The following is a 24,115-nucleotide window of genomic DNA, read 5'->3' on the forward strand; positions in this document are numbered from 1 at the left end:
TATATTTTTTTCAATCCCTGTCCGTAAACTGAGTAATACTAACAATCCAATTCTAAAGTTCCATTGAGAGCTGTCTTCACCCAAATTGTTAACACTTTAATTTTCTAACACAAAACATATTGTTAAAAAATATTGGGATCTAGAATACCAGCATACACTACTAGATCTGCCATAGACCAGATGGTATAATAGGACAGCTCGTGCTGTACGTTTCTTTGTATTTCTATGTGACTCAGGTATAAACGTAGCTTTGTGAAGCTCAAGCTCTGTCTGTTAGGTGTAGGTGTAAAGTTGGCCTAGCTCTACTTTCTGTTTTTCTGTTCTAATTGTTAGTCAAGGGTCAGAACACAGCATAGAGGTGCAGCAAGTTGCTGGACCCAGATCACACAAACTACAAGGATCAGAAGCTGGCACTAACTGGCACAAGTGATGAAATGCTTGCAGTGCTGACCTGGCTGATGCCCTAGTTTATAAAGTTCATAAGTCTGCAATTCCCCTACTGCTATAAATTTGAATTGATCTTGTATAAATCGGCAGGTTAATTGAAACAATAATAAAAAAATAAAAAATATATATTTAATACATTAACTGATTCATAAATACTTTAATAAGGACAGGCTTTTATAACTTGATAACAAACATGTTTCTATGAAATCTGATTTGTTTAAAAAAAAAAAAAGTGGACTACTTCGCAACAGATGATTAAAATGGAATTTTTTATTATTAAGTACACAACACAATACATGTTTGAAAATGCGATTGTCTGAAAGCTGGTTTAGATCTTGAATGCAGGGATCACACAAAGCTTGCTCCTTCCAGGGTGTTTTTACTTCGTTTTGCCTCTTCAAACAGCTCGCTCATGTTTTCCACCATGGCAGATAACAATTCAAAAACCTACACGGCACAAAGAAAATAAAAGGGGTAAATATGATTTCAACAATGCACAGTCAACTACAATGACATATAGATGCCTACTGTAGTAAGACAGGCAAATACCTGGTAAGACTTTCTGGAACATAAGTTTAAAGGAATTAAGCCCATTTTCAACTACAATAATCACAGTTTCACTGGAAGCCCCATAAATAACTGCTTTGAAACGTAAAGTGATGCTACATTACTGTCCATCCCTGCTACTGATTAGGAGTGTATCATTTACTATAAACAGCAGCTGGAGAAACTGAATGTATTGTATAACAGGATGACCAGATTTATATATTTTCTTGATTTCACATTGTATCTTAGCACAGAGTGTATCATGAAGCAGTTATAGCAACTGAACTGTTTTCATTAATCTTACCTGTCATTCTCTCTGCGTAGATCTCACAAGTGTCATTTCAGAAGACACACGTTAAATCAAACCAGCATTTCTATTTAAACATATGCTAAAAGTTTCTCACTTGTAATGTTTAAAAGTGCATTAAAACTTCTGCATTAACGTGTTTTAGTGTCTCCACGACAATAAATCTTGAAATGTACTGCACATATTCTGAGACTAATTATAAATAGAGTCTTAAATATGTCAGCATTTGCAAGGGTAATAACCGTTGCGGGTGCTGAATGCAGTGATCCATATATTTCCACATTTTAGCCATTAGTTCTGCCTTTTAATTGCATGTGCTCCACGGTAGCTGGTTAGGAGTTCAAAAGAAATGTGACTCTCATGGAAGCCTGTTGTGTTATGTAAGAAATAAATAGGTTTCACAATCCTGTGGAAAACGGGTCAGCACTGTTTCTGGGACAGTGCGTGGTATTTAACTGTTATTTAAAATCACAATGGCCTTTATACTTTCCCCTGTAGCAGTCAGTTATAAATAATTCACTCTTCATCCATTAGGGCAGTGTTTACCTTTCCACTGCACCAGAATAATCAATTATTAAATACATGAATTCCTTTAGCCTTCATAAAGATCAGCAGCGTCATACCTCCAAACTTCCAAGTTTTAATAGGAATATGGTTGCTGTATTTTTGTATTTTCTTTCTTGTCAATATGGGACAGAATGTGTTGAATAAGGAGTGATTTCTCCATACTGTCATGGTTATACGAGGCAACATGGAGAATAAAATCAAAGGAATTCCTTTGCAACTGGCTGTGAAAACTTCACCAACTGCCATAACCCCTATCTTGTCCTCTATACAAGCCCAGCACTGCACCAGCGCTACACATCTCTGTGACGTCAATGCACAAACCAACACTGCATTACGCTACACACACACACACAAATGAATATGAAAAATGATGCCTATACCAATACAGCATTAGCACTGTGCTGCACTCAAAGCACTAACTATACTGCCTTTCATAATTCTACTGCATTGCACTGAATTGCCAAACTTCTGCACACATGCTGCAATGACATGAACAAACTCATGGTTGCTAAATGCACTAGTACTACAGAAAATAAGCCATTTGCAGCCTTATCTTATGGATTGCACAAACCCTGTCAACTAAACACCAAATATTCTGTATAGCATAGAAAAATCTCTTTAAAAAAAAATACAGTACACGAAAGTTGAGGTTTGGTCATATTTTAAAGTAAAAATGTTTGTATTTTTATTGATTTTCTAATTTATTCTAATTCGGTATTGGTTTTATAAAATTCTGCATATTCTCCTTATCCCTTAACAGCGTTCTAACAAAGGTTTTATTAGCACTAGTAACATTGCCACTGACTCCACTTTCTTGTGTTAAAAATCCTTTGGTTCTTTGCTTATTTTTTACATTAATATATAATGAATACAACACAATAGATGAAAAGTTGCTGTAGCTTCCTGGTACATAATCACTTCCAGTGTAGCAAATTCCCTCAAACAGTCTAGATCCTATTTAACCATGTGACCTACAGCACATGAACCAGGATGCAGCAGTTTATTTGTAATGTTTCATTTTAAAAATGTGCATATCCCAAACTAAGGTAAAGAATTTAATAGGATGTGGGGAACCAAACTAGGTTCATTGCAATCAAAAGGGAGCCTCGAGAATGTTAATAAAGTTGCACAAAGGTTTCAGTTCTCAATCATTCATTTTGGTTTCCTCTGTTCTAATTTACATTTCAAGGACTTACAACCCATCTATGAGTGTCCATGAATAGAATATTACCATTACTAACAAAACAATATTCTGATGACAAAGGGATTTTATAGCGAATCCATAAGCTACTTGCTGATTGCATGAGAACTGGATACTGTTTAACTCTGCCAAGAGGGCATATTTTCTTGCCAGATATTTAAGAAGACAGCAACTTATGCAGACTACAGTGGTTTAAAAAACAACACTGAATAACCTGATATTACAAGGATAAAATAAAATAAATCTGTCTGTCTTCCTGTCTAGATACAGGTATTAAGCAACAATAATTATAAATGTCATGACTGTGCTTTTTCTAAGACGCACTTGAAAAACTAACAGAACCAGTAAGGCAGGTTCAGTGGCATCGCTGTAGCACTAAAAGTAGTTTCCTAAACCTTGCCATTTTGGATTAGCAGGATGGGCAGGGTTACAGATATTAGTATGTTTACCACAACTGCCTGAATCATCTTAATTCTTCATTAAAAACAAGCAAATACCTTCTTCTCTGTATACATACAATTGAGAATTAACACAGACCTCAATGGCAAGCTTTTTGCGGTACTTGTCCTGCAGGACAGGATCCTCTGGCTCCTGGAGTGATACTGGCGGCTCACTTTCGAAACTCTCACTAGAAGACGTCAACTTGATAACTGGGACTGGTGATTTCCCCGTTTTCTTTTCCTCCTTCACCTTTCCCTTTTTGCTAGCTGGACGTTCCTGGTTTTTAGAAAACAGACCACAGGCCAGAGTCACCAAACCAACAGAGGTTCATAAGCCTGGTATTTCATTGCAGCTATAGGTTGCAGCAATATGAAGCTGGAATTTAATACGCAGGGAAAGCAAGGACATAAAACCATGTGTGCGTGTAAAATGACAGTCACAAGGGTCACTGATTTCCTTAAACTTCCTTTCTATATGTGTGTAATCTAATAGCAGAGTAAGAACTATCAGACAATTATTCTGTTAAAACCTAAACACTGATTTGTTTACTGTGTTTAGCATTAGTTGCTCACTGCTCTCCTCTAGTGGCTCTCAAATTCAGTCTGCAGTTCTCACCTCTGTGAGTTTGTCCTTTCCAGATTGCTTAGCTGCTCCTTTCTTATCTTCCTTCCCACTTTTCTTCTCATCCCCCTTTTTATCCACCTTTTCTTCTTTCTTCTCTTTTACAACTGCAAACAGAAAAGCATAATTTAGTATCAAACAGCTATCCAAAAAAGATGTGGCCATAAGAAAGTAAATGCACAATCTGTTTTTTTTATTTCTTATAGTATTATAGTTATGGTCATACAACAGTTGTAGAAATGCAGCAGTATTGTTTATCAGTCATAATTAATAGCTATGATCACAAACATGAATTATAAGCCACAACTGTGAATTAAACCTTTTTTCAATTTGTTTTAATTTTCTCTGAAAATGTGCTTTTGTCTTTGCACTTGTTTCACAATAGGACCCATTGTATTCACAACAACTCTTGGTAAGACAAACCTTGATACTCTGTATTGTATCCAAACAATAGCTCCATGTCTAGACTGTAAACTGAAAGCATGCAGAAAACTGGTTTGAAGGGGGATTTTTTATTTAAATACAATACTGGAGAAGTTCCGTTCAGCTTAAAAAAAAAAAAAAAAAGTTATTACAAATACGCTCGGCAATCAATTAGCAGTCAAGATTACCATACGATATTGCAGGAATGCATACAGATAGCAATGGTATATAATTAATTTGTGAAGCAGCAGCTGGATAAGCCTACAGTGACTTCAGTGTACCTGTTAGGGAAGACTCCTGATGATACTCCCCCATGACTTCCTTTTCAGGCATTCCCAGGATGCTCCTCAGAAGCAGGGAGTGACTGACCATCCTGTCCACTGTCTCCCGCCACAGCTGCAGGCTGGAGAGGAGCAAAAGCCACACCTTTGTGTAAATCACGAACACCAATGTTAAGATCATGATCATGAGTGGTGTTTGACCCAGTTATCATTTGGCAATAACTTGAATGTGATTGGGCCACAGTTGGATTTTCCATAATTATTATTATTATTATTTATTTCTTAGCAGACGCCCTTATCCAGGGCGACTTACAATTGTTACAAGATTTCACATTATACAGATATCACATTATTTTTACATACAATTACCCATTTATACAGTTGGGTTTTTACTGGAGCAATCTAGGTAAAGTACCTTGCTCAAGGGTACAACAGCAGTGTCTCCCACTGGGGATTGAACCCACAACCCTCCGGTCAAGAGTCCAGAGCCCTAACCACTACTCCACACTGCTGCCCAATAAACTATGCCTAAAAGCGTGTTTCTATGGTGTATACGGGATACGTATGTTACTAACTGTACAGTACAGCTGTTTAATATGGCTACTACGCAACAGGACAGCTGTGAATAATTTAAATAGGCGTTTAATAAGTGTCATCATTTGGTCCTAACGTTATCGACAGCATTCATTTAGAACCCCTATTATCCAATATAAAAGCTGCAGGTTACAATTAACCTTCTTCTAAGTGTCACACAATAAGACATTTTTAACTGTTCCTGCTACTGCTTGTATTGTAGGCTTGTTTTTGCCCCAGTTAGAACAATTTAAGCTCTTGATGGAATGGAACGAGAGTGGCACAGACTCTCAGACAGAAAGCCTCTGAACTAGGTTTGTGTTCTTCACTCACCCAATTTGGTAGAGAAGGTCCCGCTGTGACTGATACTGATTGCTACAGAGCTTCAGAAAATGAGTGTTAAACATGGAAAGTGCTTCCTCTCGGCACATTCTGCCCTCCTCATCCTCTTCTGGCAGTGAGAGGATTGACTGTAGGACATAAAACAAAGTAAAAGTCAAAAACTGCACACAACGTACACTAACATGTCTCACAGTTTTAAAACCACTAAGAACTCTAAAAGTCAAAAAATATTAATGTATAAGTTACGTTGTGCATATGGGGAGTGTCTTAAAACACGTAAACGTGCCCTATTGTGGACTGAATCTCTTATTATATCATTGGCGAGGGAACAAAACTGTTCAAATTACAATTATTTTAAAAGACATGCATGTTCTGTTTATTTTAGATTTATACTAAAATGCATAATAAATTACATATTTTTTGATCATCTCAAAGTGACAGTTCTTTACATAAATAGGTATATAACGGGGTAAGAAATCAAATATTTAAAAAGGTCAAAAAACAGCTTCAGTTCTTCTTATATTTAGATTGGTCTTGCAGACTAACCTCCCTTAAGCTGGAGATTGAAAGGTCCCATACTGGTCTGTCAGAGTCTGCTGAGGTCTCTATATTATCTAGTTGTGATTCCACAGGTGTTATTCTCTCCGTAGTCAGTGTTTCACTAGTAAGTGGCTCAGCAGGGGGGCCCAGATACTGATCCCACAGTTGTTTGAGACTTTCCACTGTCGAATGCTCATAGTAAAGCTAGTGGAAATGAAGAAGAATGCAATTAAACACAATATGCATTGCCCCCTGGACACTTAATTGGGACCTGTCCACCCAGTTGGATTTGGTAGTCTTGTATGTTGACATAAATACTGAACAAACAAAACATCTCATCAGCTTTTCTGGTTGTGTCAGGTAACATTACACACAGTGCTGAAGGTGTATTCTGCTTTAGATTATTTCCTTTTTCATGGTAAACAAGACATGATCTTAAAAGGCCTTGACTGTAAATGTCTTTAATTAAGATTAAAATCAGATTCAGAATCCCAATATGTTTTGCCTTCCACAAGTAAGTCGCTCTGTGTCTGAAAGCCCTGCCACCCAAGTTATCTGAACTGACTTTTGGAGTCAAACATTCGGATTTCCTGAACAAACAGTACTGTACTTGAAGCTACAAGCTCAGACATTTGGAAGATATGTAGGACCTACTCCAGGGATGACTTTGTATGTTAACATTAGTATTTAATAAATATATTTACGTATACCACATTTCCTTGAGCCAGGGAGATCAGTGGGTCTCTTTGGTGATCTCAAAATACAAAACGAAATGTGTATATAAAACGTAGGTTTTTGAATAATCTGGATCATTCTGCTCATGAATGTAATTTAGTGTAATGAAATCTGTTGCGACGTAAAGATAAACATCCAAATTATACCCCAGAGGTCTGCTTGTCTTGTATAAATTAGACACTTGCTTTAATCTGTTAATGGTACCTTTTCTTTTACCTACATTTTATGTTGTTTCAGTCCGCCTACAAGTATGTTCTGTGAAGAGGTGTTAAAAATCAGTGGGATTTTAAGATGTCTAATCAGAGGAATACATTCACACTCTGCAAGAGACAGTGTCATTTGTTACTACTCACTATACATGTGCCAAAGAGCAGCAGACAGCTGGGTCTCCATCGTCTCTTCATTAGATGCAAGTCATTTACTACTGTTTTTAAATCCTTATGTGCTTCTTCAGAATGAGCTTTCTTAAAACATTTGACAGTTTTCAAATGGCCATGGTTACCTGCATGTTCCACTGAAATTATAATTTTGAAACTACAGTGGAATCCCTGTATTCTGACGACTAGATTACAATGAAAATGATCAAACGGTGAAAGTTTATCAATACACTTATGTAATCTAAGTTATGTATAGGATTTCTATGGAGCTGCTGGGTTGTTTCCAATTTTTTAAAAACATAATGCTAAAGTGGCACTGTGAAAGAGAACGAATGAATCCTAGTCAACAATCTCCCTCCCGATCTGTGAGGGCGCGGTATAACAGGAACAGTGTGCCTCGTACTGGATGGTTCAGCAGTTTATTCCAGGGTCAGTCGGAAGCCGGCCATCCAGGAAGGGGGCAGAGTCACAATACCAGAAGTCGTCGTCTTAGTACGGTAAGCGATGTGTCAGTCAAGGATTGGAGGATTACTGAACTACCTATCGGAGCAGGCGTGACTAAGGGTATTTTAGGTGATGTGACGATGCAATCTGTTCCTTTGTTATGGTTTTATGAAAGAACCAGGAAGGAGTAAAAACAAAACCTTGAGTGTTTGTATTTGTTTTGTTAACCACTGTTAACCACTGTTTTAACCACATGCTTATATTATTGTATTATTATTTCGGGACTGAAACCCATTGCTGTGTAGTTGCAAGCATTATTATTTGACAACAATTAAAAGAACTGTTTGGACCGTGAACACTGTGTTGTCGTTGTTTGAGCACTGCATCACCGCTACACCTGCGCACTCCTCACCAACTATGCTACCCAGCTCCTGGTCTAGGTTCCACCTGCACTAGAAGACTAGCTCTACCTCCTCTACGCTCCCCTGCCTCCAGAGCCCGCTCCTTCTCCACCCTTGCTCCGCAGTGGTGGAATGACCTTCCTACAGATGTCAGGACTGCCCAGTCCCTGACCACATTCCGGCGCCTCCTTAAGACTCACCTCTTCAAACAGCACCTGTAGAACTCCTCTGTTTGTATCCTGGGACACTATCACCCTTCATGTAAATGTGCTTTATTTTGCTCCTATCTGCCCCCTATTTTACTGCATTTAATCCTGTACTTCAGAATACTGTAATCTGCCAAGTGTTTAAACTGTAGTATTTTGTATTTAATCATATCCTGATGTAACTATCACTATTATCTGCTGTATTATTGAATTGTGGTTTGTCACACTTGTACTTTGCTTGAACAAAAGTTATTGTATTTCTTGCTCTTATTGTATTACTTGTATTGTAACACTTGAAATGTATTTGCTTACGATTGTAAGTCGCCCTGGATAAGGGCGTCTGCTAAGAAATAAATAATAATAATAATAATAATAATAATAATAATAACCACTTTCCCAAAGGCACCTGTTTTGGCACCACCGTAAACTGTTATTCAGCTGTTCCACATGAACCTTTTCAAGATCACAAAATATCTGTTACTATTACAAGATGTACGCTAAGAAATCTTCTGAACCATGCAGCACTACACTACCCAGCTCTGCTGTACAACACAGCTGACTCAGGCAGCTTTGCTGTCACCCAATCAGAGGCTGATCCAAACAGTAGACCGTACCAAGTGACCTTGATTCCAAGACCGAATGACACTGGAGCGCTTTAGCATGCCACATAATTCCTTAGTCTTATCAGCATTGGGTTTTAAAACAATATGTAAAGGGATACCTGAGTGTTTAGGTTTCCTATGCACACTTTTCATCTGGATGCTCCCCAAAGGACTTACTCACTGTATAATTGAAAAAAAATCAATAGTACAAAATGCTCTACTGTTGCTCCAATCAACCCAGATGAATGTGTGCTATTGTCTGGGTTTATTGATTTATTTTAAATGTCAAAAGAAGAAAAAAAAAGCAGGACGTTGTATGCGGTAAAAGAGTAGCTGCTGAGGAAGGGACTAACTTAAGGCTTAAGTCCCTTTCACACTGGCATTCTCTGCCCGGGTCGGAACCTAACCGGGTCAGGACCAGTGTCATACGGGTCAGCTACGTGATTTCACACTGTTACTGATAAAGCAGGGTTGACCTGGATGACAGACGCAAGTACACAATGCGTGTATCAATGCCCCAGAAGCAGCTTGTTATGGACGCTTCCATCCAAGCTTCTCTGGATTGAATTGTCGGCCCAAATGTTGATTACAACAAATGTTTCTTCATCCCTGCTGCAATCTGGCACATGGTGGGTCTCAATCAACAAAAATATGGCTAAATAGAATAAACAGAAATATTCCTTGTGGAAGTGAATCCTTCACGCAGGCATGGCTATTTGTTACTGCTTCGGTTTACGAATGGCCGTCATGCACTTTGTCTCGCTCAACCCAGGTCAAAGCATGCCGCGACCCAGGCTAACCCAGGTACAACCCAGGTACGTGGTTTCACACTACGCAGGATTTTGACCTGGGTAGCCAGAACCCGGGTAGGAGTGCCAGTGTGAAAGGGGCTTTAGAAATCATTTTATGAAAATCATAATAGAGTATACATTTCTCTTGATGTTTCTCTCATCCTTCATGGAAATAGATGACTGGACATATAGCACCGATTGGATTAGAATGAAATAATAATCCTGAAGAAAATCTGTTCCTGATTTTTGCAATGATGTTGATTTGCAAAGTGTTTTGCAAAGCTGAGCCTACAGCAAACAATGCTGCTGCCTACCTTCAGGTTCTTTCTCTGGAAGATCTCCTCCTGTGTGATGTAGGAGTCTACAGGGGAGCATGGGCGCTCAGGGGTCCGCACTCCCGCCACCAACGTTTCCACTATTTGCTTTACAGTTGCCAAGGCCTCCTTAGCCTCCAGCTCTCTCTGCAGAAACAGAAGACATATTCACACACATTATTAGAAGTAGTTTTAGTATTTTCTATTTGTTTATGGAGGAACTGGGAAAAAATGTCTTGTTTTAAGGAGATAGATTTAAATCTGTCACTGACACTTATTCATATAGGGTCTTCCGGTGTAAATAAGATATATGTAAAACTTCAGTAATACCTAAAATAATTGTTAAAATTATGACTAAACTAGTAAATATTGATGGCAGATACAAAAAAAAGAAGATAAGAATATGGAAAATGTATTCAACTTTTAAATTGTATAAATATTAGATTATATAAAATGTTATAAAAGGGGGCAAAAAACACCATCTAGAAGATTATAACAAAATTGTAAAACGTGTTGCTTCACCCACCTGTATAGACTGTCTTACTTCCACCAGTTTGTCCTCATAAAGGGCGACTCCCCTCAATGTCACCTCCATAGAGGCTCCCCCCAGCAAAACTGGGTGAGTGCACAGCTCCCACGACTCGCTGAAGATACCAGCGATGCCAGACTTGAACGTGAAGAGGAATCTCTGCATGCCTCCTGGCAGAATCACACCTACAACAATGCAGGCATACAATAATTAAAATGATTTCTTGGATAAGCTTAATACAAAATAGATTTGGATTGGCATAATAGTCATATATGAAAAAATGTTTAAACCAAAATATAGTAAATAATACAGTAAGTGTTGAATTTTAAGTAATTATATTTTCAGCCATACATATACACATGACTTTTTGTCACTGCTGGTACGAGCAGCTCCAGATCACTAACCTCCACTAGTGTTGAAGTAAAACCTCTGCACGTGGCGCTCCCTCTGTACCTCCTTGAAGCTCGAAGGATGGGGTAGTCTCTTCCAGCTGTAGTAAACTGCTGTACTCCCGTCGTTGGTCACATCCAAATGGGACGTGGCTCGGTCATCCACAAAAGCTTCAAATGTGAGTCGAGCAGCAATCCCAACCTCCCCCTTTGAAAAGAAAAACCCAAACAGTTTTTAAAAGTCATAATAATAATAATGAGGCACTCCTTGCTTGCACATATGAAGTTCAGAGAAGCAAAAACACCAGGTAAATGGTTAAACTGAGTTTTTACAGCTACCTCTATATTTCATATTAAAAAACCTTACTCTGATCAGACTAGCAGACTAGCTGTACCCCCCCTCCACTCCCCAGCCTCCAGAGCCCACTCCTTCTCCACACTTGCCCCTCAGTGGTGGAACGACCTACCCATGGATATCAGGACTGCTCAGCCCGACCACCTTCCGGTGCCTCCTCAAGACACACCTGTTCAGACAGCATCTGTAAACACAACTCTCGACCATGCTGGACTATATGGCACCCACTTGTACCAGTACTTGCATCAACTTGTACTTGCACTGAACTGCTCCATACCTTGCTATATTCTACTACTGCTCCTACCTATAACTATTTACACTATATCTTGTATTTGACTTCTCTCACAGGTATCTGTACTCACGTTTTCTGTAACTGTTAAAATCATTCTCATCCATTTATCGTACTTACTACCTGTTCTTACTGGACTGGACTCATAAGCAAATAGTTACTATTAGGTTTAACTGCACTTAGTCGAATTCACTCTTACTTAAGTTACCGTATGCTTTATCTTGCTCTTACTTGAATTGATTTTATTGTACTTTCATGTCTGCTCTTATCTGTATTATGATATTCTGTAATGATAACCTGTAATGTGATATTTTACAATACTTCATACTGTGGTAACTTTTGTAAGTCGCCCTGGATAAGGGCGTCCGATAATAAATAAATAAATAAATAAATAAATAAATAAATAAATAATAATAATAATAATAATAATAATAATAATAATAATAATAATAATTATTATTATTATTATTATTATTATTATTATTAACTGTGACTAGTTTTATTTTTTTTATTTGCACATCCCTGATATTTCCCATGAAAATCTATTTTTAGATGTTAATGAGGAGATGAATCTGTTTATTTGACATAATGCATAAAACCCACAAGAAACCCGTGTGACATAATGCACAAACCCACACAAAAGCAAAAAGACAAGTGGCAAATCTAAAAATAATATAAACAGAAATAACTTTGGGGGAGCTAAGAAAGACCTTTTCAGGATAACACTGGAGGTTGAGGGTGGGAGTACAAGGGTTAATGGGATTAACACTGTGTAAAAATCAATATTGTGACTAAAGTGACACTTTACTCTACTGGTTATGTTGCATTTCCAGAGCATAACTCTGTCTTGTGGCAGATTGCTGTATTAAAGCTTTTATTTTTACAGCGATTTCAGTGTTTCTCTAAACATGATTACATACTACAGTCCATTTAATTTTTAAGAACTGTTTTTTATTTAATATTCACATTCCAGGATATTTAAACCTGCATGATTCTGCACCTTATGTGAGTCGGTGGTGCCTATCCATTGGGCAGGCTGCCCACAGAATTGAATGGAAGGAACAAGGATGGCCTCCATCATCACATCAGGGTACTCCTCCAAAGGGTCTCTACAATGAGAATACATAGATAGGAAACATTTAAGACATACTAATGAGTTGCTGTCTTCACCCTGCTTACCTGTGTTTTACATGGCATAGAAAGTGCCTGTATGAAGGCCACACATCTTTTAGTTGTATCTAGAGAACTGCTCATCCAATCGTGAAAAAACTTGGTATACACATTTCTTAGCACAAGCTTTTGATACCATCAGAATATTTGTTCCTTACTGAGAATGAGTTCTGGCTTCTGATTTGTGTGGTTAATAATGGCTATATTTTGGGAACCACTGGTTAGTTCAAACCTATCCCCACAACCCCAAATCAAGGGAATGTCTGAATACTCTATCCTCTAATGAGAAGCAGTTTACTATCTGAATTATTCCTTGGCCCCTCATTTCGAGACCCGAAAAAGTGCAAATTGAGCCGAACTGTGAAACCACAAGGTTCCTTTCTTAACATCTGTGTAATTGCCTTTATTGAAACCGCAATGTGATATACACTTCCATGCAATAATGCGCAATACAGAAGCCTTGGTACAGTACAGTCTTTCCTGCAGTGAAAAGAGACATCTCCACACCTTATCGTATCAGGAAATGTCCTTGGGAAGGGGGTGGGACAGCAATCAAAGTTTTTTGCTGCTGTAATACTTCTCCAAGGGATGTACAGGTTTGGAGTTGCCTTTCTGGATGCTGTCTGGATGACAGTGCCACAGCTGAAGCACAATTAGGGTTTGTTCCAATACCTGAACACACTGAGCAGTTCAGTATATAAAGTAGATTGCCACTGAAATGCTTGCCCTGCTTGTTTTGGTATAGATTGTTTATCTAAAGCAAGGGATATTGGAAAGTAATTTCTCCCCAATAAGCTGCTTCAGAATGTAGGTGTACTGCTGTATAAGTCCTGTGTTACACAATGCGGATTTGAAGTTCAAAATAACAAACATACACGTTCCAAGTCTTTACTGATGCCAGCGATGTAGGACTTGGAGCGGTTCTGACTCAGCTAGAAGGAGATGATGAGAAGGTAATAGCCTACGCCTCAAAATTACTGAACTCTGCCGAAAAAAACTACTCCACATCTGAAAAGGAGTGTCTCGCTGTCGTGTGGGCTGTAGAAAAATGGCAGCATTATCTGGAGGGGGTGGAGTTTGAGGTTGTCACTGACCACGCTGCACTCTCCTGGGCATTCAATAACCCAAAAACCTCTTCCAGACTGACCTGCTGGACTCTTCGCCTACAACAATTCACTTTTACCGTTATTTACAGGAAAGGTAGTCTGAATCTTGTCCCTGATGCACTCTCCAGAGCTCCACTTGTACCACCTTCCTGTCCCTTTAATTAGGGTCAGTAGCCTGGCCAGGTTAAAACTTAATTTCCCATAGTTCCTTGCAACCAACCTTTGTTCATCCTCTCTCCCCATTGGCTCATTCAGATTTCCACCCCTCCAATCTCAGAGCTCCTTAGTAGCCATCACTTGTATTAAAGCTAGCTAATCAGGCCTGAGGGAGACTCCCTTTCTCAGAGGAATCCATTAAACTACAGCATTTTCTCTACTTAAATTTCAGTGAATCCATTAACATCCTTAGATAATTCCAGTGCATCCATTCATTTTCTTTTGTTACTGCACTTTGTCTAAACTCCTCTTTTTGTTTTCACTGTTACTTGTTTAAGTTTAGCTGTTTTTCTAGGTCTGTTTAGTGTTTGTTGTTTTATGTGTGACAGTCTCCATTTTTTCCTGATCCTCCTGATTTTTTCCAAACAACTGTTCACCATTCAACTCAACACTACAGGACAGTCTCAACATTTTCAATGTTTTCAACCTTCTACAATCACCATCATTTAGGGACACTTTGCTGGACTTCCTTATTTGTGGGTGAGATCATTTCTTTTTTGTTTGGATTTTTTCTACTTTAATTTGATACTTTGTTTCCTGTATTTTTTGTTATTTTGTTACTTTGTATGGATTTCAATTACCCTGCTATTACTGGACTTGTTGGGTCTACCTGTCATTTTCCCACCATTGCCATAGAGACTGTTAAATGTAATTGTTTCCACAAGTCACTGTTTTTCATCTGTATCTGTTTATTTACTTTTTGTCTATCTGTGTGGGTTGTGTTGGTGAGTGGGTTTATTGGAGACCCTCCGGACACCATTCATTTCTACTTTGTGAATCTGTTTAGCCTTCTGTTTGTTCCTACATACTAATCTGTACCAGCTTTATTCTTACCTGTTACCTGCAATTATTTGAATTCCTTTCTTATCATTATTCATTTCATTCATTTGTTCATTTTTTCATTTGTTGACATTATTGTTCAGAATAATAAACCGGTTGTTCATGAAATTGACACCTCTGACGTCCCTGCTTTTGCTGTCTGTCACTCTTGCTGACTTATTTAGCTGTAGGAATAGGGCCAGTAGTATCTCCTTAGGGAGGACAGTGCAACTGCTTCTCAGTTGTGCAGAGTGATCGTTACAATGCTATTTAGTTGTTTTTTAAAATACTGAAAATAGACAACCATAAAACTGTTTTTTGGTGCCCAGTTATCTATTTGTACATGTATGCACCGTAGAGCAATGAAACACTGCAGCAGTTGACCATAAGGAAAATTACAGTATGGTTGTCACCTTATGTGACTCAAAACAGTGGCATTGCCAAAGCATGTGCACAATAGCTTACATCCAAGGGAAGACATTACCCTCATGAATTTCAAGCACTTCAATAAATGCATCATTTGCAGTCTCTTACATCAGATTTTTACACTCTTTTTTTTTTTTTTTTTAAATGTCTTCCTTTACTCCATACTACACCTACAGTAAGTCTCACTCTGCTGTGGTACATATTTCCACCCACAGCTTATCCATGAACTTGTCAAGGGGGTTTTGAACCACATTTTACAGTACAACACAAACTCACTGATTTTCTTTCTCATCCATTTCACTTTCCTTTTCCCCTTCGATAGGGTGATACTCCACAGAGACAGAAGTGAATGGCTGCCCAATTCCAATGACTTCCAGACCCTCTATATCCTGTATAGGAAGAGGGGGGGTTTCAGAGAGATCTATCAACCTTTAAATGAAATGCAAGACTTTCATACATGTTACCTCTCAAATCTGTAAACTTTTCAAAGAATAATCCAATCAAAATCCGATAGAAGTACATCTCCAATATGGACAGGACACCCGCATTACTACTAATAAGCACATTGCCATTGAAATGACATGCATACTTTAATTATTCACACATTGCAATGTATTTATACAGGACAGTACATTGAGATATAGCACCTTGATTACAAGGACATGTAAATAATAATAATAATACAGAACATTACGAACTGTTTTATTTTTTAGAAGCATTTGTTTCCTGAATTAATGGTACTGGTACTTAATTAAAGTTAATTCATTTGAATTATCTCTCAAGCCGGCTAGCTGCAGTGGACCTGGCACGCTGGGTTATCTGCACTCGGCTTACACACTTTGCATCCCCAGCACACATACTGGCAGCAAGCCTTATAAGGTGTGTTGGGCTAAAACTATTAGAGCCTCATTATAGGCAGATGGAAGCATTTGTAAGCAAGAGGTAGTCTGGTTATGAAATGTATTAATTAGTACCAAGCTGATTTATATTAACGTTCATTAACGCCAAGTAAAATTCAAATTGCTGCCATGAAAATAAGCAATCAAAATAAGCAATGCTACACCACAGTTACCACCTACTGGCTGGCTAAAGTCCAGATCCTTTAGGACAGATTTGAGTTCCTCTCGACGCTGCAGGAGGTACAGGCTTTTGTCCCAGGGGCGGCGACTGGGGTCCATATTCTCAGGAAGGATGGTGCCTAGACAAGACCATACAAATAGGTGTAGACTTTAAAACAGTACATCTGACATTTGTGGCTGGTTTAACAGATCCCAGTTACAGATAATATTGGACTTCCTTACCTAAGCCAATGGATAGGCTGACAAATTGAATTAACCCCTGCAAATGTAAGTGTTAAAACATTACCCTCATTTGCTACGTTAGCTTTACCGGCCCTATTCTTAATGCTTGGTTCTACTTTTCTATTTCTAATAAAAGTTGTTCACCTTTAACGAAGACAAAACACTACTGAGCAGCCCGCTCCTCCATGAGTGTCCAATGATATCAGCGTTCATCCATAAAAGTAACCACATAGTAGTACTAAAAATAAACTTAGTAGCAATGTAGACAAATGCTTATATGAGAAGTCATTTTCAATGTCTTGTTATAGAGTCTCCACATGCCCTCTGTGCTTTGCCACAGTTAAATCAGGAACTGCTTTTTTCTCTGTCCAGCGACGACAGCATAAGAGACTCTGTTGCTACAGTGCAATAAGAAAGGCTGCTTTTAAAACCCTAGAGATCTTTAACTTGAAGTTTTGGAGACTGAGTGACGTGCATGTACCTGTCTCGAGGCGGATGCTACGGGGCTGCCCAATGTGGGTTACAGGTTCTGGGTATCCTTGCTCGGTCTGGGTCAGGGTAATGGGGAGGCCAGTCAGCTCATCCCCAATGCGCTGAGGCTGGTTCCAGAACTCACTGCCCCTACGATAACCCTGCACAACACATGGCAAGGAGCAATCAGTTGGAAAACCAAAATATCAGCTCTCGCACATTTTTTCTAGTACTAGTTAACAAGTGACAGGGACTCAGATTAATTTAAATATAACTGTATATATTTTTAATGCAGACAATTACAGTTGCAGATGACCATTAAAACTACACTGCTCAAATTCTTTTAGCTTTTACTTTCCTCCCGGGGTAAACAGTCTCAATGTTAATTTAAACCACTATATGCATATCTGTAAACTGTACTATGTATATATCAGTGCAGAAGAGGAGAGATGGATCAACATATCGTGCAAGACTGCCTTTACATGAATCATTCTCAACTGAAAGGTGGAAATGAGCTTGGAAGAAATCCCTGATGCAACATTTCTGAATTTTACATAGGGCTTTTTTCAAATATAGTGCACGATTTTTTCCTTTTTGATCAGATCATGTGTATAGACATATAATATATTTTTTCTCCCACAGGGTAGAAGACTGTGTTGCCATGGAAATGGACTGACTCATGTTGAAGGGGCAACACAGAAATGCAATGTTCAGTATGTAATGCATAGAAAATAAGTGGTCAGAACAAAGCATCGTTTTTTTTTTAGGGCTCTGTACAGCAAAAAGTTGAAACCTCTTTAAAAACGTACCTTCCCGTAATGCAGTGCGGGGAGGCTGCGGTCGATGACGTCGCGCTGCTCTTGTGTTTGTCGGAAGTTGTCGGATTCGTTCATTACCAGCTTCTCCACTGGCTTTTGGAGCAGACCTGTCAGCAGAAAAAGCTTCAGTTTGTGTATTCTGGCTCTGTAGTTTACTTTCATATCTGCCTGATACCTCTGTGTATAGCTGTTTCAGCAGCATCCAATAAGTCTGTCTTGTGTCATTTTGTATACACCCTAAACAAACTAACTAACTCATCTGTAATTACACAACTAAAGAAACTACTATTTGAAGGCTTTATTTTCACATGGAGTCTGGTGAAGCTCATTTATCCTGACACTGCACAATAAATGTACTTCCTGTAAAGCAGATATAAGTATCAAACTTGAACTTTATACCTACTTTGCTGCTCATACCACTGTTTCATTTTATTTTGTAATGCTATAGATCTTATACGTCTGGTTTCACAGATGTTTTGTGCTAATCTGGGTCTGTGAAAGCAGTCATAAGTCTTTAACAACTTATCAAGTAATTGTACTCACTGGAGATGAAGCCCTGTTGCCTTTTCCTCTCTGCCATGTGCTGCTGCCAGTTTTGCAGGGCATGTGTCTGGCTGACAGGCAAGTTTGGCTGTTCTCTGACTGGAGCTTTACTCTGCTTCCCACAGCCCCCTAGAGTCAGCACCCTGCTCCCTGGATCAGGGGGGTCTGGGATTAGATCTGCCAACTACATACAGGAGAGATGGATAAATTGCAGTAAGAGGGAATTTGCAAATTGTGCAAATGTTTTTTTTTTTTAAATTTAGCTATCTACTGTATAATAAAGGCTGGTTAAATGAGCCATCTTTACTATAGATTTGTATAGCAGTACTTTATATTCAAATTTCTCACTATCTAAATGTTTATTTATAATTGTATAAACACACAACCCTCTGATAGGCTATGGATGTCAAGCTGTATTTTCTAACCTCAGTATCTCCTCTGGACACTGCTTCTTTCTTAAAGTCTGCCAGGCTTCCAAGGATGCTGTGTGGAAGGATCTTTCTGTTGACCTCAAAGCGAGAGCCGCTATGACCTAAAAATGAATTCATTGGAATGATTCGTTAATGCCATTTCTATGTTACATGGGGGGATGACTGTCTTGTATGATTAAGCATGGAGACATGTTTTTAACAGTGGCGGTTTCCACATTAAGGATCTAACAATATACACACTGCCTTTTTCCTCCCTTACTTGCGTAGCTGAGTGGTTGGACCGCTGCATCTGCAGGGGCGGGTCTGGCCACAACCAGGTGGATCTTCCTCCTCTCATCCTCCTTAGGCTTGTTCTTGCGAACAAGGAGCCTAGTGACAGCAGCTAACTTCTGGCTGTCTTTAGGGGGGTGGGGAATGTGAAGCTTAAAAAAGAACAAATCTCTGTTGATTAAAAAAAGACCCCTAAGGAATATGCTTTTACTCTGTGATTGTCAATACAGTTTATACCTTTTCTAGGTCCTCCACCTTGATCGCAAGGGCTTGGATATCATCCCCTTTCAATGTGGGGCTTTTCGGTTGTTCCTCGGAAACAGGAGGGGATTCATCAGAGGCTTTTGACCTCTTCTCTGAAACAGGTACATTATTTTAGTTAAAAGACTCTTTGAATAGGCTTCGGATCATATATTTTACGTCCAAACTCAAAGCATATATTGAGTTGTCACAATTGGAATACAAATCAAATAATCACATGCACAATATAGTAAAAAAATAAAAATAAAATAAAAACTTGACCTTTGTTAATGGTTCTAGCTTCATACATTTAAGATTCATAAAATCAATTCATTAATTCAAAGCCGCTTCATTTGGACCTTAATGTTAAAATTAGAGATGGTTTCAATTAAGAAAGATTTGAGACAACAATAGAAAATAAGGTACTGTGTGTTTTGCTAAACTAATGCATTTGGTTTTAGTGTGGTTAATATTAATACAACCTGGAATGTCTAAATACAATGAAAACTTGAATTCCTGAGACTATTTTCTATCCTCTTGTTGATATACTGTGAACAGGATGGCTGGTGGATGCCGTCAGACCAGGAACTGAAACCACACAACAGTAGCAGACTGGGGTATGAAAAGCGCTGCGGCGCATTTATTAAACAAAACAAAAGACTTTCATTAAGCAAAAGGTACGAGGGCCAAACCAAACAAACAATAATGGTAACAAGTATCATGCTGGTTTAAAGCCAGCACGAGTAGCAATTGTTTACTTTTAGTCTCTTTTCTCCTCTGGACAACCCACCCCGTGCAGCCAAAGCTGTAGGTCTTTGATATTATGGCCGAGGGATTAACTGGCTATTACTTAATTACTAAGTGTGCGTGACTGTCAGCTAATTCAATAATTACTAACCAACAGTCATGCATTCTCACGAGAGGTATTTAAAAACAATAACAAATAATGGTGGACGAGTTTTCGCCCATCCTTCAAAACATAATCAAATACAAAATAATACATAATATGCACAGGGGATTCTTGGGATTCTTGTTTTTTTTTTTGTTTATCTCAATCAGAAGCAAGATGTTCAGTACAAACTACAGTAGTTGACTACCTGTTGCCTGCAGTTTCTATTTACCTTTTTTTTTTAAATTAATAATGTTGCTCAGCTAGTACAGAAAGCACAGATATTCCTCCGTAGACCACCCAAAATGAAATCTTATTTAAATAGAACTGAAGGCTCCCTGGTTCCCAGTCCACTGCCTGTATCGTGAGATAATTGACTGAAGGCAGCATAACAAAGAACTGACTGTGCAACCATGGTACATTAGGTTGAGGTCAATTATGTCATGAATCAGCTGGAGGTGGAGGACTTTATTCAAATTATATTATGATACAGAATAAGAAATACTAAAATAGCTGTTAGTAAGCATATTTTTTAATTGAATGTGATTCTAAAGATTTCTGTAAATACTGCATCTTTTCCATTTGCATTATTTTTTTATCATGTTTGTCATCAAACGTTAGGCTATATAGAAAAGTTTCCAAAACCCATGTCAAGTTTCTGCCTTTATTGAGTAATTTCAGGTCCATAACAAGATGCTCAGATATATTGTGAAAAGTGTTTAATTTAAATCTAGGGAAGTAATGTTAAAACTTTACAATGCATTAGTAAGACCTCATCTAGAATACTGTGTTCAGTTCTGGTCACCTTGTTACAAAAAGGATATTGCTGCTCTAGAAAGAGTGCAAAGAAGAGCGACCATAATTATCCCGGGTTAAAAAGGCATGTCATATGCAGACAGGCTAAAAGAATTGAATCTATTCAGTCTTGAACAAAGAAGACTACGCTGTGATCTGATTCAAGCATTCAAAATTCTAAAAGGTATTGACAATGTCGACCCAGGGGACTTTTTCAACCTGAAAAAAGAAACAAAGGGTCACAAATGGAGATTAGATAAAGGGGCATTCAGAACTCCCCAATAATGTTGCTGAAGCTGACACCCTGGTATCCTTCAAGAAGCTGCTTGATGAGATTCTGGGATCAATAAGCTACTAACAACCAAACGAGTAAACTTTCTTATGTTCTTATAATCACCCATTAATGAATCCTGGAGTTGGCTGTCAATGTTGGTTTTGAGTTATATAAATGTATGTATAAGGGATTTGAAAAACATTAAAGCATTCTAAATAATGTGAAGCATAAATTGCCATCTGAGTTGTTTACATGGGAGACGATAAACTTGTTTTGCCTCAGACAAGGTGACTATGTATTGATGTATTTATTTTTGCCCTTGCAACTACCCTGCTGGTAGTAGTACACCCCGATACCTTGACATTGTATATATTTATAGGTTAGAATGGCCAGAAAGCCCACAAAACTCTCTGAATTCTGTTGGGTATCAGCTTGTATTGCACAACGCTATACATGTTGTTCTATAGAAGATACATGCACCACTGGGAGATGAAACTTGGCAGGACAGGTTGAGGCCTGCTTTACTTTTTTGTTGAAGACATTGGGCCTGGCCAATAGGTCAGAATTAACCATTAGGCCAGAATAATGTATGAAATTCAAACTGTTAATTTGACAAAAATAGCCACAAGTTCAGCCCATATTTGAGTAGTGCCCCATACGGTTTTACAGATTTAAGACGCTTGATAACTTGTTGAAAATATCAGCCCTCTTAATTGTATCTTGTAAAATATTATCAGTATAACAAAAGCCACAGCAGAGATTGCAGGTGACAATAATAACCTCCTGCTGCTGCACGTTTATTAGTGCCATAAAGGCTTCCAACCTTTCTGGACCGTAAGCAAACTGGGTCTGGTTATCAATGAAGAGTTCATAGGATTGAAAACGATTTGAGAATGTTTTGAGCAATCGCCCAGGCCGAAGAATAACATTGTAAAACACAAATGAACATAAATAATGTGCTCGTTACTAGTTCTGTTTCTGGCCTACACAGATAAGTTGACTCGTTTGCAAAGGCTGTTCTGTACTACATTTAAAACAAGGTTTAGCTCACGATATGTGTTCAATAATAATAAATACAATATTGGTAGCACGCACTTACCTGGTGGCGTTTTAGGTCTCGTATCCCTTTTTCCTGGTTTAGCAGTAGCTTTGTTGGAGGTCGCCATTGAAAATACAGTATCACTGTTTCAGTTTGGTTTATTGTATTTTATATATACATTTGTTTTAATAAAGTTAAACCAACGTTATTTAGGATGAAAAAATACCGATTATTTCAGTCATATTTTACACAGCAATTCTCAACCAACGGCCAGTGGTGTTGTTTTATAATTTAATTTATTTGTAAAATCTGTTTCTAAAATGTCATTCTGCATTACTTTTCAGTCTAGCGGCGCCTCTTGCTGACTGACTGTCACCATGACAACACCATAACACATCCGCCGTAACGTCGGAGAAGGCAGAAATTAAAGGGAAGCTAGGACTGTTTAGTATCCCCCGACAAATAAATGGTTCATGCGAAACGACTGCCGCATTACCTACCTACCGGCATGTCTATATTGAAGATGAGACAGACATGTGCCTTTTACAACATGCAAGCTTTTTATTATTATTTATTTCACGTCCGACTCTATGAATAAAACAGTTAATTGCAGTACTAGTTAGGGGAGCGGTTGAAAAACATCGTGAGTGAAAACCACGCTTTTGTAAGGATCTTGCCTTTTACAATCCCACCTGAAAATATGTGTGAACATATGAGTTACTAGTTGTTCAGCTAATATGATCATAATACCCACGTTTTTTGTACTATTATCTTTGATTTCTTATGCTATAAAAAACATCAGAATTTTGTTTTTGTCGTATTAGGTAATCGTGCTAAGATTTGAAGATATGATATGCCTATTTATAGTAGGCTTTATATAAAATCACTAGCTTCCGACAGAAGTCTGTTCTTAAAAAGACTTTTTGAGATCTTCAAATTGATTGTATGTCAACGTTAACCTAATAAACAGCATCAAATGTCCAAATATATTATCAGAATAACTCAAATTACTTACCAAATAGTCAACCCAATTAACATGAATTGCGTAACATTTGTAATCGACAGTTTGTGAATTAGGCTAGTATTGGTTTACAATACTAGATGAAGCCAGTAAACACATTTTCATCTATCATTCCATTTGCATTAGCAAAATAAATATAACATCTCTTTAAGTTTGGAAATAAATTAAGATAACTGCTGCGGGAGAGACGGGTGGAGAATGGAGGATTATTATGAGGATTTTTAACTACATGCTGCCCCTCTTCAAATCTGTCATACATTTTCAGACTGGTTTATAATTTCATTGGCAGAATTTATCCCATTATATATACATATTATATATATATATATATATATATATATATATATATATATATATATATATATATATATATATATATATATATGGGCACTGTAGACAGCCTACTGCATTCAATTGCTACTGTGCTTTACTACAGTTTAAAGGAGTACATGCCCATCTTCTTAATATTGTATACAAATTTTGAGTGGTCATTGCAATGCTAAAAACATGTTGTACACAACATATGTACATCTTGTAATTTAAATGACTTTTTTTCTCAAAATGT

At 38.0% G+C, this 24,115-nt stretch overlaps 1 protein-coding gene across 1 annotated transcript; it reads right to left on the reverse strand.

The window, feature by feature from the left end:
- Window positions 1–699: 699 nt before the first annotated feature.
- Window positions 700–23,032, reverse strand: LOC117424359 (MYCBP-associated protein-like). Its single transcript, XM_034040616.3, has 19 exons — window positions 22,590–23,032; window positions 19,530–19,648; window positions 19,282–19,444; window positions 19,017–19,123; window positions 18,592–18,775; window positions 18,040–18,155; window positions 17,241–17,391; window positions 16,538–16,656; window positions 15,735–15,847; window positions 12,722–12,830; window positions 11,093–11,285; window positions 10,686–10,873; window positions 10,160–10,306; window positions 6,296–6,493; window positions 5,741–5,877; window positions 4,835–4,956; window positions 4,125–4,237; window positions 3,606–3,785; window positions 700–894 (listed from the first exon to the last, which is right to left on the reverse strand). The coding sequence occupies exons 1-19, from the start codon at window positions 22,654–22,656 to the stop codon at window positions 796–798; spliced, it is 2,625 nt and encodes an 874-aa protein (XP_033896507.3). The 5' UTR covers window positions 22,657–23,032; the 3' UTR covers window positions 700–795.
- Window positions 23,033–24,115: the final 1,083 nt, after the last annotated feature.

Source organism: Acipenser ruthenus, chromosome 19 (genome assembly GCF_902713425.1).
Source record: "Acipenser ruthenus chromosome 19, fAciRut3.2 maternal haplotype, whole genome shotgun sequence".
Taxonomy (NCBI): Eukaryota; Metazoa; Chordata; class Actinopteri; order Acipenseriformes; family Acipenseridae; genus Acipenser; species Acipenser ruthenus.

What these genes read in the sequence shown, in the direction of transcription:
- LOC117424359 (XM_034040616.3), bottom strand. Translation starts at nt 22,656, where the DNA reads ATGGCGACCTCCAACAAAGCTACTGCTAAACCAGGAAAAAGGGATACG. An exon ending in GACCTTCTCTACCAAATTGG is followed by an intron (nt 4,957 to 5,740) that starts GTGAGTGAAGAA and finishes GCTCCTCTCCAG; the next exon opens with CCTGCAGCTGTGGCGGGAGA. An exon ending in TCAGGAGTCTTCCCTAACAG is followed by an intron (nt 4,238 to 4,834) that starts GTACACTGAAGT and finishes TTCTGTTTGCAG; the next exon opens with TTGTAAAAGAGAAGAAAGAA.